Source organism: Hyperoodon ampullatus (genome assembly GCF_949752795.1).
Source record: "Hyperoodon ampullatus genome assembly, chromosome: 1".
NCBI lineage: Eukaryota > Metazoa > Chordata > Mammalia > Artiodactyla > Ziphiidae > Hyperoodon > Hyperoodon ampullatus.
Window position 1 is genome coordinate 161161924 of NC_136914.1, and position 16929 is coordinate 161178852.

Sequence of the window (16929 nt, forward strand, 5' to 3'; positions counted from 1 at the left end):
CGTGAACGAGCCTACGTATGTCTAGGGAGCGTGTAGTGTAATCGACTCTTGTGTGTGCCAGCATGTTTGTGCAATTCTCACGTGTTTGTATGGCATAATTGTCTAGTGTGCTAGTACCAACCTGTGTGTGCCTCGGGAGCGTGCGTGTGTGCGTGCTCGCTGTTAGCAACCCTCGCTCTCCTCGCGCCCCGCGCTCAGCCTGGGGGCGGGGAGCGGAGTGGGCGGCGAGGGCACTGCGGTTCTGCTGCCCGCCCTCCGCGCTGCGGCGAGGGCTCGTCACGGTCCCTCCCCGCCCTCGCTGCGGTCCCCGCCTCCCGGTCCTTTGTAGCCTGCCGCTGCGCTCTCAGACAGCCGCCCGGAGGCCCCGCCCCTGCCCCGCCCCGCCTCGCGTCCCGCCCCGCCCCGCCCCGCCCCTCCCTCCTCGGGCCGCAGTCTCGCCTGGGCAGACTCGGCCCTCACGGAGCGCTGAGCTCGGCGCACAGCGGTGGCCAGGGCCGCGGGCGGGCGGGCTGCCGGCCTTGGACCGGTATGGCGGATCGGCGGCGCGCGTGGAACACGGAGGACGACCTGCCCGTGTACCTGGCGCGGCCGGGCAGCGCGGCGCAGACCCCGCGCCAGAAGTACGGCGGCATGTTCGCCGCGGTGGAGGGCGCCTACGAGAATAAGACCATCGACTTCGACGCGTACAGCGTGGGCCGCCGAGGCTCCGCGCGCACACCGCGCAGTGCTGGCCGGCTCGACGCGGTCGGCTTGCCGGGGCCCGGAGGCAGCGAGGACACGGCCAGCGACGTGAGCGATCCCTCGGGCTCGGCAGTCAGTTCGCCGGGCGAGCGCGACGAGCGACCGCCTGCGCTGCGCATCCGCTGCCCCGCGCCCCGCGACCTGCCACTCGGCCGGGACAATGGCCAGGTACCCTCGGGGCGCGCGTGGGCCGGACGGAGGGGACGGGACCCTCGGGTCGCTGGGCGTGGGGCCGCCCGAGGGCAGTGCCCAGGCAGGAGTGCTGGGGCCACTGCGGCCAGGCTTGGGAGAGCTACGGAACGCCCCTCCCCCACCCCATCATTCAGGAGGTTCGGAGAGGTTGTGCGACTCGGTCAGCGTTGGCCAGCATAGTCCGTGAGACTCCAAAGGGTCTTTCGAGGTCCAGCCCCCCCGCTCCTCCACTGCAGAAAGGGAGAGCGAGGTTCTGAGAAGGGAAGTAAGTTGGCTAAAACCGCCACATGGTCCCTTAAAGCGCAGAGGGACCTCTGGGCTTAATTTCATCCAAGGATCCTCATTTTCTGCTTTATGAAAAGGCAGGGAGCTCTGTTCCGCATTCATCCCTTCATTTATTCACTCACTCATGAGGAATTATAGAGCACCTACTATGTACCAGGCGCTGGGAGAGGTTCAGTGAAATGCCTGTGGTCACACGGCTTAAAGCTTAAGCTTTTCCTGAGTGCTCCCTCTGTATTTTCCGGGGGAAGGATTTGGTTAAAGATTTAGATCGTGGGGCAGACAGAACTGGAAACCGCTAGCCGCAATCACCGACATCTTCAGAGGATGCTCCCGAGTCCCACAGCACAACGCCTGTGTGCTCACTTCACAGAGCAAGTTGGAGGCAGAGAGGGGGTTTGAACCGGGGTCAGTAGCTTCCTAGACTTGGAGGTTTCCCCCCACGAAAGTGGGGAAACATCAGGGAGAGGGAACGCCGGGCCATGGGCCCTATGGCTCATCTCTCTTCAGCTGGGGTCGCCAGAGCATTGGGGGAAGATGGATAGACGACCCAGCTTTGGGATATATGGGTGAGGTGCTTGGAAAACGGAAGTTGGAGCACCCGAGGGCCGACGAGCTGTAGCCTTACCCCAGAACTCCAGGTCTGAGCACTGCTCAGGCCCCAGGCCCCTGAGGTGCTGGGTTCCCTGTTAGCACTCCGGCCCCACCCTAGGCCAGGGTGGGTGACAAATTCATTGTGAAAATTAAATCAGTTAATGCCGCTAGGTAGTGAGCATACAATAAGTGTTCGTTGTTTATTATGAGTTTGATCCTTATCATCATTTTTATTAACCCTTCTCCCCTTAAATGCTCTGAGAGGCATACAGTGAGCCTGGAGGAGGCAGAGCTTGATCTGGACAGAAATCTGGGAGGGCTTCCTGGAGGAGTGGGAGGTGGGGGCTGGGCTGGCCTGTGGCTGCTACGACCCAATAGTGGGTCTCCTCCTGCCCCCACCCCCACGCCCCGGGTCTTCAGTCTTCGTAGCTCGGGAACTCTCCGTGGTCCTGAATCCTGAGCCTCGCGAGATGAAGGTCTACAGTGAGGGTGTGTGTGTGTGGGGGGCAAGGAATGGAGATATCGAGAGGGTCCCGTCTCCTTGTCCCTATCCTTTCTATATCTTGCCCTGCCCACCTCCTTCCCTAGTGTCCGACCTCACTTGGGATCCAGGCTTCACAGCCCGAGCGGGAGGCTTCGGGGCCGCGGACCAAGAAGCCGGGGCCAATACCGGAGAATCCTAGTTTCCAGTCAAGGCTCTGCGTCCTCTTGAGCCTCAGCTTCTTCATCTGTGAAATGGGGGTGGTATCTCCCAGCCTCCCTCAAGGCGTGGTGGAGTATCAGGGAGGCGGGAGAGCTTTGTGCACGGCCGGGAGCTGTGGAAGAGCGTCCCTGATGGAGCTGCAGTCAATGTCACCAAAGCCAGCACCGCCCCTGGGCTCTGTCTGGGACGGCTCCTCAGCCGCGCCTCGGCCCTTGGGGACGCTGATCCCTTCACCTCTCCCACTCCTCTTTCTTCTCCCCCTCTAGCCTTCTCCCCTTTCTCCATGGCTTCTCGGGTACTGGACAAAAGGCAGCGCCTCCGGCGCGCCAAGGGCTCCAGGAACACGCGAGGTTCGGGACTGTGGAGCCTAGGTGCTCGCGGTCTCCCTGGGGGAGAGAGTTTTACTTTCTGCGGACCGAGCAGCCACGGGGTTCGGGTTCGGGGGCCGGTGGGCCTCGCTGCTCCTGAGCTTTGCAGAGGGTGCCGGGGCCCTTCCCCCACACCCGTAAAGCTCTTTCCCGGGGAGGGAGGAGGGGTTTCTGCGGCGCAGGCGCAGCGTCTGCCGAGGCCCAAGGCTGTGCAACTGCGGCGCTTTGTACCCGGGAAGTCCACTTGGGAGCGGTGGTCTGTTTGGCCAATAACAGACGCGTGCCCCTCCCCCGATACGCAGGAGGTCTCCTCTCCAATCCTGGAGCTTCCCCTGCCCAGACTGAAGCCTGGGAGGGGCCCTGGTTCCTGGAACCTAGCCCTTAGCAACGCTGAGGAAGGGGATGTAGAGTCAGAGAGAGGGAGACCTGCAATCTCCGGTCAGCAACAAGAATTTAGGACCCAACTCAGAGCCAAGAATGAGCTCTAGACAAGTTGTGCAGGAACCTGGCTTCCAGATACTGCTCTGCTGCAGCTAACATGCTTTGTATCTAAGATTTCATTCTACCTCTGTAAGCCTCAATTTCGCACCTGTGAAATGGGAAACTTATGGCCTAGTGTTCCTGGAATACTAAGCCGTTTCTATTTTGTGAACACACGACCCTATCCCCACTTTAAGGCCCAGGCATCTCTGGCCTTCTGTCCTGGACTGGAGGACTGGCCTCCAGGTGGCAGTGGAGGTAAAGGCTTCAGGCCCTAACCTGAGTGGTGGGAGCTTTACCAGGCCTGGCACCCCTCCCTCTGGTGGCAGCTGGAAGTAAAGAAGGTGGGGTCTTTTTACCGAGCCTGTGGGTTTGGCTTTTATAGGCAGAAAGTAGAAGGTTGGCATTTTAATCTGACTGGATTTGGGAGGCACCTGTCTGGCCCTATGGGGGCTTGCTAGGGCTCCCCTCCTTTCTCCCTCTTCCCTCTTTCCTCTTCTGTCAAGAAGTTCATCAAGCTAACCCAGGACTCCTGCCCACCTCTCCCCAAAGCAACACCTGGATTATAGGTGCTGGGGCTGGTGTCCACTCTCCACTGGGAACCAGGACATCCTTTCCCCCCTCCTGACCGCCAGCCTGTCCTGGTGGCTCTGGGCTCCTTAGTGCCAATGGTCTGGCTCTGCAATCAGCAATCACTGTCTGGTAGACAAGGCTCTGGGGATAAGCCGGTGGCCCCAGTGGCAGGGGGCCGTGTGATGAAAGAGGGGCTGCAGGCGGTAGAGCAGGTCAGTCACTAATTAGGGCTTTGTCTCTGGGGTCCCTGCTGCAGGGAGGGAGGGAGGCTGGTTCAATGATGGGGGTGGGAGGAGTGGCAGAGAAAGGTTTTATGGAGAAGCCCTAGGAGGTGAGTCTGGGAGAATAGATAGGCTTCTGTCTGAGGTAAGATATTCAGAGAGAGGACACAGTTTGAATAAAGACTTGGACTTGGGGCTGGAGATGTGCTCGGTCTATTCAGGGAGTGGCGCAGCGGAGGGACTAACGCAGGCTGTGGAACGAGAGGCCTGGGCTGGATCCTGGAGGGCCTCGAGGGCACCAGCAGCCGGGCCGGGTTCTGGGCGCCCGGCCCACACTCCCTCCCCCACGCAGATGTTCGGGGAGGCCTGCAGATGCACTGCTGCACACCTGTGGCGCTGCCACGGCCTCTGCCTGCGCACCCGAAGTTCATCTCTGGCTTTTAAAGGAGCCCTGAAAACCAGACCTACCCAATCCGAGAGCGAGGCCGGGGCCCAGCAGAGGGCGTGTGCGCGGGGTGGGGGTCGGAGGGGCTGGGCGGTTGGGGAGGGGGCGGGGGGCGGAGTGGGGGGGGGATCTGAGGGGAAGCGCTTCCTGGTTCGAGCAGAGAGGGGCGAATCGGGCTCGGCTCCGCGCCGCCGGGAGGAGCTGTCTGTCTGCAGCCCCCTCCTCCCGCCCTCGCCTCTCCCTCCTCCTCCCGCCCTCCTCGCGGAGCCGGGCGGTGCTGGCAGCCGGAGCGGCAGCGGCGGCGGGCGGGCCGAGCAGCCGGGGCAGCCGGGCGCGTGGGCAGCCGCGGGCGCCGAGCCTCCGTCCCTCTCTTCACTGAGCCCGGGCCTTTGTCACCGCGCCCGCGGGGAGCGGGACCGAGAGAGAGCCAGACCGGGCGAAAGCCAGCCCCACAGGTCCACCGGCCGGGCGGAGGGCGCCAGAGGGGGGCCATGTCTTACCAGGGCAAGAAGAGCATTCCGCATATCACGGTAAGCTGGGCCCCCGCCCTGGCCCCGCCGCTCTTGGCGAGGTGGTGGTGGTCGCCCCCGGGGTCGGGATCCGCTGGGGGACCTAACGGGCGGCCCCCGAGGGGCTTCCTGCGTCGCGGCGGGTGGGGCGGGGCCGGTCTCGGCCTTGCAGCCTCCTCCCCCCAGCCGCTGGGGACAATGGGGGGGGAGGGCAGGCCGGCGTGGCGGGGCGGGGCGGGGCGGGAGCCTCGGGTCCCTCTCCCCGCGGGCTTGCAGCGGATGGCATGGACCCGGAGGATGCGGAGCTGAACAAAAGAGGGAGGGGCGCGGTGTCCGAACCCCCTCCCTCCGGCCCTGGAGCTGAGCCTCCAGCGGGCGGCCTTTGCACAGTCTAGCTGTTGCATCTCGCGGCAGCGTTTCTTCCCCGCCAGAGTAAGGAAAATGATCGACCACCGCCCCTCCCCCCCGCCCCCCCACTCCCCGCCCAAACCGATGAAGTGGAAGTCTGGACCTAGAGGCAGCGCCATGATGGAGGAGCCCCTCCCATTCCTCACTGCAGCTAAAAATAACCTGATGGGGCGGCCCTGGCGGCTGTGTCCCGGCAAGGGTTAACACTGGGGGTTGGGAATGGTGGCGGTGGCTGAGCAGCCCTCGGTGTCCCTGGGTGTGGCCGGAAACAAAGGATCCCTGGTCTTTATGCTTTGTCTCAGGGTGGGGAGCTGAGGACACAGCGGGTCCAGAGACCTGGCCTCCACCCCATTCCCTGCCTGGCACCAGAGTTGAACCAAATCATTCCTGAGGGATGTAGACCACAGGTGCTGGTGAAACCCATGGGCGTTGGGTGGCTGATATCTGAGCAGCCAGGTGCTGGAAGGCATTATGGAATCCTCCAGGGCAATGCTTGAGGTTTGAGGGCAGGAGACCTAGCATCCTCCTTTATCCAGAATCCAGGCTCAGGGATGGTCCCAGAACACCTTGGAGAGGGCAGCCTTGGGTAGGGGTGAAGAAGCTGACATTTCCCGCTTGCCTGCCCAGTGTATTGTGGATCTTGTTTTTTTGAACCTTCTCAATAAATCTTTCGATGGAGGCATTGTCCACGTAAAGTTCTCAGAGGCTGGAGCACTGGTTGGGGGCGCAATTGAGAGGAAGGTTGGGAAAGAATTGGGACCCCTTGCCTTCCCAGAACAGCCCTGCATTCTGTCCAACTCTGGATTGAGTCTCAGAAAACTCCTCTTCTGCCCAGCTTCAGGTCTTGTCAGCAGACCTTTGCTGAGTTACCATCCAGAGATGTGCCCCCTGAGGGTGGGGACCACCTCTTGCCCATCCCTAATTCTTGCCCTGTGAGACACAGCGGTATAAGTGACCAATCCCTTAACACTGTAGTCAGCTAAGAATCAATGGAAGGGATGTGGTTGCCCTGGGCTAGGCAGTGTGGGAGGAATGAACTGGTATCCATGAGCCAGTCCGGGCTTTCCTACTCTCCAACCCTGACCCCAGGGGAACTGAGGCAGGAGATGGAGGTAGAGGGGATGCAGTGACTGATGAGTCAGGAACCTGGGGTACCTTTGTGGCTATTGCCCATAGCAGGTCTGTGCCCCATTCAGGATCCCGGTTTCCAAGAAGCATGTTTAGCCAGATGGTCTTTGAGGCAGGTGTATGGGAACAGTGCCTCCGGAGTTGTGTAGTTCTGCCTGCACAGCCGCAGCGGTCACCCTGCCTGCAGGCTGTGGCCCTCTGGAGTGGAGATAAGCTGCCCAGGCTTTTGCAGCAGACAGATCTGGGTGTGCCTCCCTGCTCTGCCTCCTTTCTGAGCCTCCGTGCTCTTATATCCAAAGTGGGCTTAGCACTGGCCATTTCACAGGACCCTTGAGCATCTGAGAGGACACTGGCGAAGTACTTAGTCTTTTGTAGACACACAGTAAGGGCTTTAGAACTGCTGGCTGATCCCGCTGCTTTAGTCCTTTGTGCAAAGCAGGTAGTCAACTCGTGTGTAAAAGAGAATCACATGGGGGCTTCCCTGGTGGCGCAGTGTTTGAGAGTCCGCCTGCCGATGCAGGGGACACGGGTTCGTGCCCCGGTCCGGGAAGATCCCACGTGGCGCGGAGCGGCTGGGCCCGTGAGCCATGGCCGCTGAGCCTGTGCGTCCCGGAACCTGTGCTCCGCAATGAGTGAGGCCACAACAGTGAGAGGCCCGCATACAGCCAAAAAAAAAAAAAAAAAAAAAAAAAAAGAGAATCATATGGAGTGGACCCCACAGCTTCAATAGCATGGGGAAGAGAGATGCTGAAAATGCCCCTTATTTCCTGGGAAAGCTGTCCTTGATGAAACATTTGTGTTTAATTTGGCCCACATAGTCCACTCCAGCTAGAAAAATGTGTGGTTTAAAGGAGAAGCCAGAGAGGATGGACTTGGATGGAGCTCCTTTGTAGGACCCACAGCTTCCTGAGGACCTTTTGCTGATAATGTACGTGCTCTGACAGGAACCAGAATGCCATTAAATGAATGGATAGGCATTGTGGCTTTGCTTAACCTGTTCAATCAATAGAACTCATTTGGTAAGTTAATAATAAGCACTGGTCTGTGCCTGCCACTGTCTGGTTACTAAGGAAAGTGGGCATGAGATGGGCATGCCCTTTGCCTTCACAGGGTTTAGCAAAGACTGACATTTCAGCCTGAAATAGCAACAAAATGTTGGTGGGGGGATGTTATAAGGGGACGTACAGGAGGCTGAGGAGACCACAGCAGGGACACCCAGCCTAGTCCTGGTGGGTGAGGAGGGAGGGGTTCTGTGGCAAAAGAGTGTGGCCCGTTGGAGAAACTGAAGGAAAGTCAGCATTGCAGGAGCCCGACCTCTGTGACCAAGTGTGGCTTCCCTGTGCAGTTAGAGCAAATCCTGGAGACGGTTAAGATGTTTTTGGCAGCCACGGTATGTGTGGCCTGTGGAGGGACCCAGGGGGGCTTAAAGAAGGACCAAGATACAGCTGTCAGCTGCATCTCCAGGTCCCCACCTGCTTGATGTTGGGTCACTGTGCTCCTGTGAGCCTCAGCTTGCTCATCTGAACAAAGGGGGTAAGGTCTCAGATTCAGCAGTGAAATTAGAGATAGGAGAGAGAGAATGTGAGCAGAGGAGGAAAAGGGACACTCCAGACAGGGCCCAGTGTGGACAAAGGCAGGGGCACGGCTGAATCACAAAAATGCTCTACTCATGTTGACTATGATGTCTTCCTCTTTTCTCTGCCTCAGCCTTTTTCTGAGATGCTAGAGTAGCCTGCTAGAGAAGAGGGAAAAAGCCAAAACACTTGGCTTCAGCCCCCAAGGATTGTTTAGAACATTAATAAAGCTCTCTTTCTTGTGTGGCTTTTTTTTCAAAAATTAATGGCCTAGCCGGGATTAATTTAGTTAAAATGGTTTTTCGGTGCCCACTGCGGTGGTTAAGTGAGTAGGGGCATCCTGGGCGTGGCTCTGAGCAAACAAAGGCACAGGGCTCGTGGCCCTGCAGAAGCAGCTGTCCCAACAGAGCCACTGAAGGGGGAGGCAGGAGTGTCCACCACCATGGTTATGAAGTATTGTTACTACAGATAAGACATCATGAGTTTGCAGACCATTACAGCATTCAAAAGGATTTCCGCGATCTTTCATTGGGTTTTCAGAACAGTCCTGTGAGGAAGGCAGCCTGTTTCCCAAAGAGTAAACTGAGGATTATAGAGACTTGGAAGCTTCTTCAATGGCTTGTGGAGGAATGAAGAGGTCCCGTTCAAGCAGGGAGGGTAGAGGGGCTGGTCTGCCTGGTAAGATAGTCACTGTCTGATTGAAATCTGTGTGTTTGTGTAGGGGTGTGTGTGTGTGTGTGTGTGTGTCTGTGTGTGTTAGATCAAACAGTAAAACAGTAGAGATGAGCAGAGAAGAAAGAGATTATTAAATAAAAATTACATCAGACTGAATTAGTTATTCTAATGGACAAATATGCAAAAAACTTGCTTCTTCATGAGGATAGCATTCAGCCTACCTTATAAGTATTTAGTTTATCTCATTGCCTTTTTATGCAAAGGACTTGAGATGCCTAGAGTGATTTATCCTGCACATAGTGAAATCAGAGGGAAGTAGAATAGCAAGACTGAGGCTCAAGGAAAAGCAGAGACCAAACCTGCCAGTGATTTGGACCACTGGGGGTGTGCTTCTGGACATATGGTCCTGATTCAGAGCTTCTGTCATCCAGGGCAGAGAAGCAGACATTCTCAGTTAGGTCAAGTTCATGATCAGACAGGAAGAAGTGGGCCATTTTCTTTGGGGAAGAATTATTTTAAATTACATTCTTAAAAAGTGTTTGTGAGCATACAAGTGATACTGAGTTGTGACATCTTCCATAACATAACGATACCAACTTAGCCCTCATTGCCTGTGTCTTGTAATGAACTTGGCCAAGACTGAATACCTGGAAACACAGGATAATGACATATGTGAATGTACCAGGCACATAGTAAGTGGCTAACAGATAGACGATAGTTCCCTTCCCCGAACTCAGGCTCTCTTTGAGGAGATGAAAATTCAAAATGGCAGGTAATCAACGACTGTTAACTGCATATCTTAACCGTTTTGTTCCTTGAACTGTGCAAGGTGTCATGAGCAGTTAAAAAATACGTATTTCATGATCCTGACCTTTCCATCTAAGTGAAAAATTGCACATACGTGGAACGACTTAAAAATGACCAAAGGGTAAGTGTGGAATAGAGCACAGGTGTTAGAGAAGTTCAGGGAAGGGAGGGCTCAGCATTGGCAGAAGCAATAAGAGGTGCCCTCTTGGGGCTTAGGGGATGGCATGAGCTAGGTGTTGAGGGATTTGATCGGTGGAGACAAAGGAAGAGCATGCAAGGCACGTGGAACAGCAGGGTCAAGACCTGGGCTGGTGAATGAATGTTGTCACAAGAGAATGAAGAGTTTTACATAGCTAAATCCAAGGGTGAGGATCTTGAAATAAATTTGAGTGGCTGGGGGATTGGGGAATTCTACAAGGCTTTGGAAGTCAGGCAGAATGCACCCAAAGTGATGGAAATAGCCCATGGGTTCTAAGTCTGGCTTAAATGCATATGGGGTATTTGATCTTGGACAAGTCAGTTCTCTAGGCCTCAGGTTCCTTTTCTTTACAGAGTTAGATTAGATAATTCAGCTCCTAGTTATAGGATATTCTGACTTTATTCTGTGGGTAATAGGAAGCCTCTGGAAGTTCTTGAACTGGGAGGATGGTATAATGAAGGCAACATGGAAGAATGTGGATTCTGAAGCCAGACTATTTGGATTTGAATCCTAGCTGCTCCATTTACTTGCTGTGTAATTTTGGCAAATCACTTATTTTCTCTATGCAGCAATTTTCTAATTTGTAAAATGGTAATAATAGTAATACTCCATAGGGTTTTTTTTTTTTCCTTGAGAATTAAATGACTTAATATATGTGAGATATTTAGAATAGTACCTGCACATAGTATATGCTCTATGGGTTAGCGGTTATTATTCTTACTGCAAGATGGTGTATTAGTTAGCTTTGTTCCATAGCAAACAGTCCAAAGTCTCAATGGTTTTCAGCAACATACATTTATTTCTTGCTCCTGTTACATGAGGACCTGGATTGGCTGTAGCTTTGCCCCTGGCTCTTGCGAACAATGGGTCTGCCCCTTGTATCTCCTCACCTTGAGACACAGGCTGAAGGAGCAGAGGCTTGAAGCACAAATGCCTTTAAGAAGTCCTGCTCAGCTATGGCACATTTCATATCTGCTCATAACCATTGGCCAAAGCAAGTTGCATAATCAAGGCCTAAACTGATGGTGAAGAGCCCAACATTAGTCTTTCTGGAGCAGATATGAGGATTAAATGTGAACATCGTGGCCCATTAGAGATGCTAATAAACACCTCTTGGAGCTGGTACTGAGGTGGTCAGGAAGTTTAAGGGGTGAGTTTGAAAGAAAGGGCCTGCATCGTTTCCTAGGCTGAATTAGAGTTAGGAATGATCACCAAATTGAGGCATCTCACTGGGCAATTAGAAACACAGAACGGCATGGGGGTGAGAGGCAAGGCCCAGAGATACAGAGTAAGGACCCATGTACAAGAGGCACTGGTGGAAGATAGGAAAATGCAAGATATTCTAGCAACCAGTGGTTATCAGCCCATGTGCTGTGAGCACAGTGGTGTACTGAAAAAATCCTGTGTAGATGTGCTGCTAAATTTTGATTAGCATTTAAAATTTATGTTTACTACAACCAAGTTTACAAATTGTTCTAGTAACATCTATCAGGTGGATCCCTGAGCACTCACGAACGGAACAGTATGGAATAGTGTCTAATTTTTTTGTGAGGAAAAGGAAGCTCTTGTAATGGAAAGGGGACATCAGAAGACTTTGCCCCTTGAGCATATAAGAGAACAGGGTCAGGGCAGTGGACAGCGCAGCGCCATGGTGCTGAAGAGTAAGCAAGTTCCATTAAGGAGACACTAAAGGCCCCCTGAGATGGACACAGTCACACTGTAGTTGGGATGATATGGTAGTGATTGCTGCTGACTCATTTGGTGGTGTTTTATGTCTTTAATCCCTTCAAGACTGCTGCAAATTTTTATACCATTTGTAACTATGTCCTGAACACAGAAAGGTTGAGATTCATTGCCGTAGAGAGATGCAAAGACTAAATCCTAACTTTCCTCTTAGTGAGAAAAGACAACTCTGAATTGGTGGTTTAGGAAATGGAATGGGATCTAGGATACTTCACAGAGAGGCTGGTCTAGAAAACAAGAGTAAACAGGTAAAAGGAGGGAAGTGATGGCTATGGACATACGAAGTTTCAGCTTCCTACTCCTTCCTTGGGCCTGTGCCCCAGGTGCGCTCCCACTTGGGTAACTTTGGTTTGTCCACTTGATTGTGCACACTTGGAGGATTGGGACAACATCTCCTTTTCCTCAGCATCTCCTCAGGAGCACTCTTATGCATTGGTGACTCATAACAGGGACTCCATATTCTGTGAGCGGATGAATAAAAACTAGATTGCAAGCTGTACACCTTTGCTGAGTGAGGTCTTAAAACACTCTTGCATTTGACCTTAACAAATGTCCTACCCATGGATTTAGCATTTAGGTAGTTACCATCCAGAAGGAGATGAGGGTGGCATGAAGGGTTTCTGGAGGTAAAAAATAAAGGCTTCCCAAGTGGTACTTTGGCAGTGGGGAGAAGGCAGGTCTGGCATATTAATGGGCTTCACTGCACTTCACACTGAAAGCAAGCTTTTACAAGAGGCATCTTCCATATATATATGTTGAATCATTAAAGTACACATTTCCCCAGGGTCTTGACTGAATAACTGCTTGGTGTTAGAACTTGGGGTCAATTCCATGGGAAAACTCCATGGTTCTGATGCAGAATTGCATAAAGCAAAGAGGTGGCTGTTCGAGATTTTGTACCTGTCCCCAAATTATGCTGCCATGTACTTTATATCAGACCATATTCATAGCCCCTTAGGGATTAAATCCGAAGCAAATATTTGACTTATACAACCTCAAAGTTGAAAGGAACCTTTTAAATTATGTAAATTTTTCTGTGTTTGTGCATTTGAGGCAGCAGAAAGGAGTGTCCATTGCTTCTTCCCCACCCCCAGTCTCCCCTCTAGTGTAGGAATTGCAAGTTCCCTCTCCTTGCCCACCTCCAGTGGCAGGGAAATCACCACTTTACACAGCAGCCTGCTTTACTCTTGGACAGTTCTGTTGTTGGAAAGTCTTTTGTATGTAGAGGGAGAGTCTACCTTTTTTTTTTTTTTTTTTTTTTTTTTTTTTGCGGTACGCGGGCCTCTCACTGCTGTGGCCTCTCCTGTTGCGGAGCACAGGCTCCAGACGCGCAGGCTCAGTGGCCATGGCTCACGGGCACAGCCGCTCCGCGGCATGTGGGATCCTCCCGGACCGGGGCACGAACCCACGTCCCCTGCATCGGCAGGCGGACTCTCAACCACTGCGCCACCAGGGAAGCTCTGGAGAGTCTACCTTTTGCCCTCAGAATTTTTCACAGGTTTCTTCCTCTTCCACACTGATTCTCCTAGAGGCTCTGGACGATATTTCTCAGTTACTTAGGACCTTCTATTTTCCAAAATAGCCCCAGTTCTTTACTGCAATTTCCAAGTACAGTGTTTGGATTTTTCTCTCCTTTTTTCCCTTTCTTTTCTGCTTTTTTTCTTTTTGCTGTCCTTTATTTTGGAGCATGTAGAACAAAATGGATCCAAAATAAAACTTTAATTATTGGGCACCTTTTAAACTGGTTTAAATACTTTCTGGGTCCATAGACTCCTTTGAGAAACTGATAAAAGCAATGGAAACTTTTCCCTGCTTCCTTAAATGCACAGACACAGAACATTCAGCATAGAGCATTGGGCTTCATAGGCTGGTATTCATTGTGTCGTGAGCTTTTACTTATCTTAAGTAATCCTGTGAGTTGGGTTCTTTGATTAGCTCCACTAATAGAAAAAACAACAACAACAACAACTGAAACACAGAGATTAAGTTATTGCCGCAGGTCACCCAGCTAAGAAGCTGTGTGGGAACAAGCTGTAGTCTCTGGGGTGAAGGATCTCATAGTCCCATGCGGGAAATGGACATATAAAAATGAGCCAAAAGATGAAGTTCTGTGCAGTTGTGAAACAATGCTAATAAGGGTGCAAGCCTTACACTTTAGGAACTCCAGGAGGTAAGCACATGTTCCTGGAAGCAGGACACTGCCCCTGACAAGGTGAGTTGGAAATCAATGGGCAGAGCAGGTGTGGCAAGAAATCCAGGTAGCAGATGCCACAGACAAAGGCACGGGGTGTGAAAGTGCAGCTCAGCCAGAATATAGTGTGAGTATACGAGTGTAGCACAAGGCCAGGAGAGGGCAGGGGTCAGGCCAGAAAGAGCCTGGGAGGGCATACTTTGTCCTACGTGTGAGGACAAGCTGGTGAAGGGTTTAAGGAAAGGCACGACATAGTTGCATTTGTGACCAGAAAGGTCCCTGGCTGTCGTGTGGAGGGGACAAGGCAGGCAGCAGGGAGACAGGTGGGGAGGGCTGACCTGGAGCAGGTGCTATGGGAGGTGGAAATCAGCAGGGGGGTATGAGGACACTTCTGGAGCAGATGCAACAAGATCTACAAAAGAGTTGAGTTTGGGGTGTGAGAGGTTAGAGAGAAGCTTAAGATGGAGCTGGGCATTTGAATGAGATTTATCTCCCCACAATGGTAAGACTTTAAAAATCAGGCACTAAGCTCTGTCCACGCATTAATTCATTTAACTTTCAAAACCACTCTCTGCATTATAGGTGGAACACTGAAGCACAGAGAGGTAAACGTGCCTAAGGCACAAGGGTAGTAAGTGTGGGACCCAATTAGAACTCAGGCGTTCTGGCCTCTACTGCCATGTCCTTAACCAGCAGAAGACAGCGCTGCCTCTTTGTTAAATGAGTATTGAATGAGATAATAGTTGTAGAAGCATCTGGCTTACAGGAGGCGTTGTCAGTGTTTATCAGGTGAACAGGGCTCTGCCTTTAATGTCTTAATACTGGAGAGCCCTTTCCAACTTCCAGAGCCCTTTAATCTGCCTTACTCCCTTTTGGCCGCAGTTGCAACAATCCTGTCAGAAGGACCGGTGAGGTTCCTGGCATTGGGAATGGGCTTCAGATGTATGGTCTATTCCTGCTTATTCCCATTTTTCAAAGGAAGGAACTGAGGCTCAGACATCTTAACTAGGTAGAGTGAGGAGAACACCGGGGTAACTACCACGGGACGCTGGGCTGTCACTTTGTTGGTACCAGGTGGTACTAGGTTCATGTCTGACTCCACCATCTCCTGGCTGTGTGACCTTGAGCAAAATCACTTCCCTTCTCTGAGTTTCCTTATTTGTAGCCATAATACCCACTTCTTAAGGTGACTTCAGAATTAAAAATGAAAACCCATGTAATGCAGAACTGATACTTAGTGTGTACTCAGGAATGTGGTTTTCTTGAAGGCAAAGGATTTCTGTTCAGATTGCTTTATATAAGGTAAAAGGCAGAGACGAAAAAATGCAAAAATGGGTCTACACATACATACAGATTTAGCTAGCATCATCCTTCTATAGGGAGCCTGAAGACCTTGCCCACTCCTGGGGTCATGATAGAGGTGTGTTATTTTAACGCCAGATACTCCATCAGGGAATATTTCCTGAATGTCTGTCAGGTACAATGGAGCGTGAAATCTCGCTGTTAAAATTGCAGTTGTCATGGAAATGGGCCTGAGCTCACAGAAAAGGCCTGCAATCCATGGGGACCGCCTGTATTTCTGATTCATGAAGGAGGAAAATGCCACTGTGTCCCTGACCCATGCGGGTGGGAACAAATGTGTGCTCATTATATTCAATCTCAGGCCTGTTGCCACTTCCAGGGTTGCTTTCCTGAAAAGTGTGGCAAAGCACCACCGGCTGACAGGCTGTCCCCTGAGGCAAAACCAAAGGCAGATGGGCTGGGTTTCTGTGAATAAATATGAGTGCGCAGCTGCACTGTAGGCAGCACTTGCCACTGCAAGGAGGCTGGTTGGGCGATCTGTGAGGGGAGCCAGGGAGGAAGGGGGCTCTGGTCATTAAAGGTAGGAACAGAGTCCTGGGTTTATGAAGTATTTGAGCTGGAAAATCTCTCAGACAGCAATCACTGTGGCTGTGACTCCCAGCACAGAATTTGGATGGTGTATCAATTCACTTTGATGTAATAATGCCACGTAACAAACAACCCTGTAATTCTGTGGCTTACAATAACAAATAGTTGTTTGTTGTTCCCAGGTCTGTGGGTGGCAGAGGCTTAGGAGGGCTTAGCTAGATTTATCTTCAGGCTTCTTCTTGGGTCAGGCATGCTCCTCATAGCATCTCATTCTGGGACTCAGACTGAAGGAGACACCATTCCTTGGGTCCTGTGGTTTTCATGGTGGAGGATGGACTCTCAAGAAATGGAGCTGGAACCCACCTACCTCTTAAAAGTTTGTGCTCAGACTGGTGCAGTCACATCCACTCTCATTCTGTTGGTCAAAGCAACTCAAGTAGGCACACCCACAGTCAGTGCGGCCGGGAGAGCCCTGCACCCACATTGGAGCATGGCAAGGGTGGGAAGGCAGGAAGGATTGTGAAAGAAATAACACAATCTATCACAGAGGGTCTCCATCAAGAATATCTTAGATGTTTGTTAATAACAAATTCCTGGCCCATAAACTAGATCTGGCAAATGAAAATCTTGAGAAAAGCACCTAGATTGGAGTTTTTAGCAGACAATCCCAGTGGATTTTCAGGATTATCTAGACTCTGGTGCCATGTTGTGAGTTGTACTTGCATGAGTGAGGGGTGTGCCTACCTGTCCTACTGAATGTTTGAGTTGCAGCGTGAGCCTTAATGTCAGTGACTTGTAGAGTCTGAAGGACTAATAACTTTCAGAACTCACCTTGACTTCTCCTCGCCTTAGGAGAAAGCCGTTTCACCTGCACTCAATGCATGGGCAAGCACATTTCTACCAAATGCGGCTTCCCTTATCTTTCTGAGACTCGTTTTCACGCTTGCCCTTTGGAGAGGAAGATATTCTTCATCTTTCCAGGAGTAACTTTTCATTTAGTTTCTCTGAGCCCCTTCCCACGGATAAATCAGGCAGCCTCATCAGAATCTGTGTGCACCTGCAGCCCCGGGCTGAAGCTGCCCTTTTCGTGTGAAGGCCAGACCTCTGAGATCCGTTTTTGGCACTCATTCATTCACGGACCCCAGATTCCGATGTGTGTATTAGTGAAGCATTGTAGGAGAGGGGACATGGGAGTGTCACATGCCC

At 52.3% G+C, this 16929-nt stretch overlaps 1 protein-coding gene across 2 annotated transcripts in view; it reads left to right on the top strand.

Moving 5' to 3' along the window:
- Nucleotides 1-528: 528 nt before the first annotated feature.
- The window catches only part of CRMP1 (collapsin response mediator protein 1), a gene marked incomplete at both ends in the record, with an annotated part of 76210 nt that continues 59809 nt past the window's right edge, over nt 529-16929 (top strand). Inside the window, one exon of one of the 2 annotated variants that reach the window (XM_079707415.1) lies at nt 529-909. In XM_079707415.1, coding sequence (XP_079563541.1) covers nt 529-909 — 381 coding nt within the window. Of the gene's footprint in view, nt 910-5090; nt 5130-16929 lie in introns of those variants that run through there. The other variant, XM_079707416.1, reaches the window with a different exon arrangement.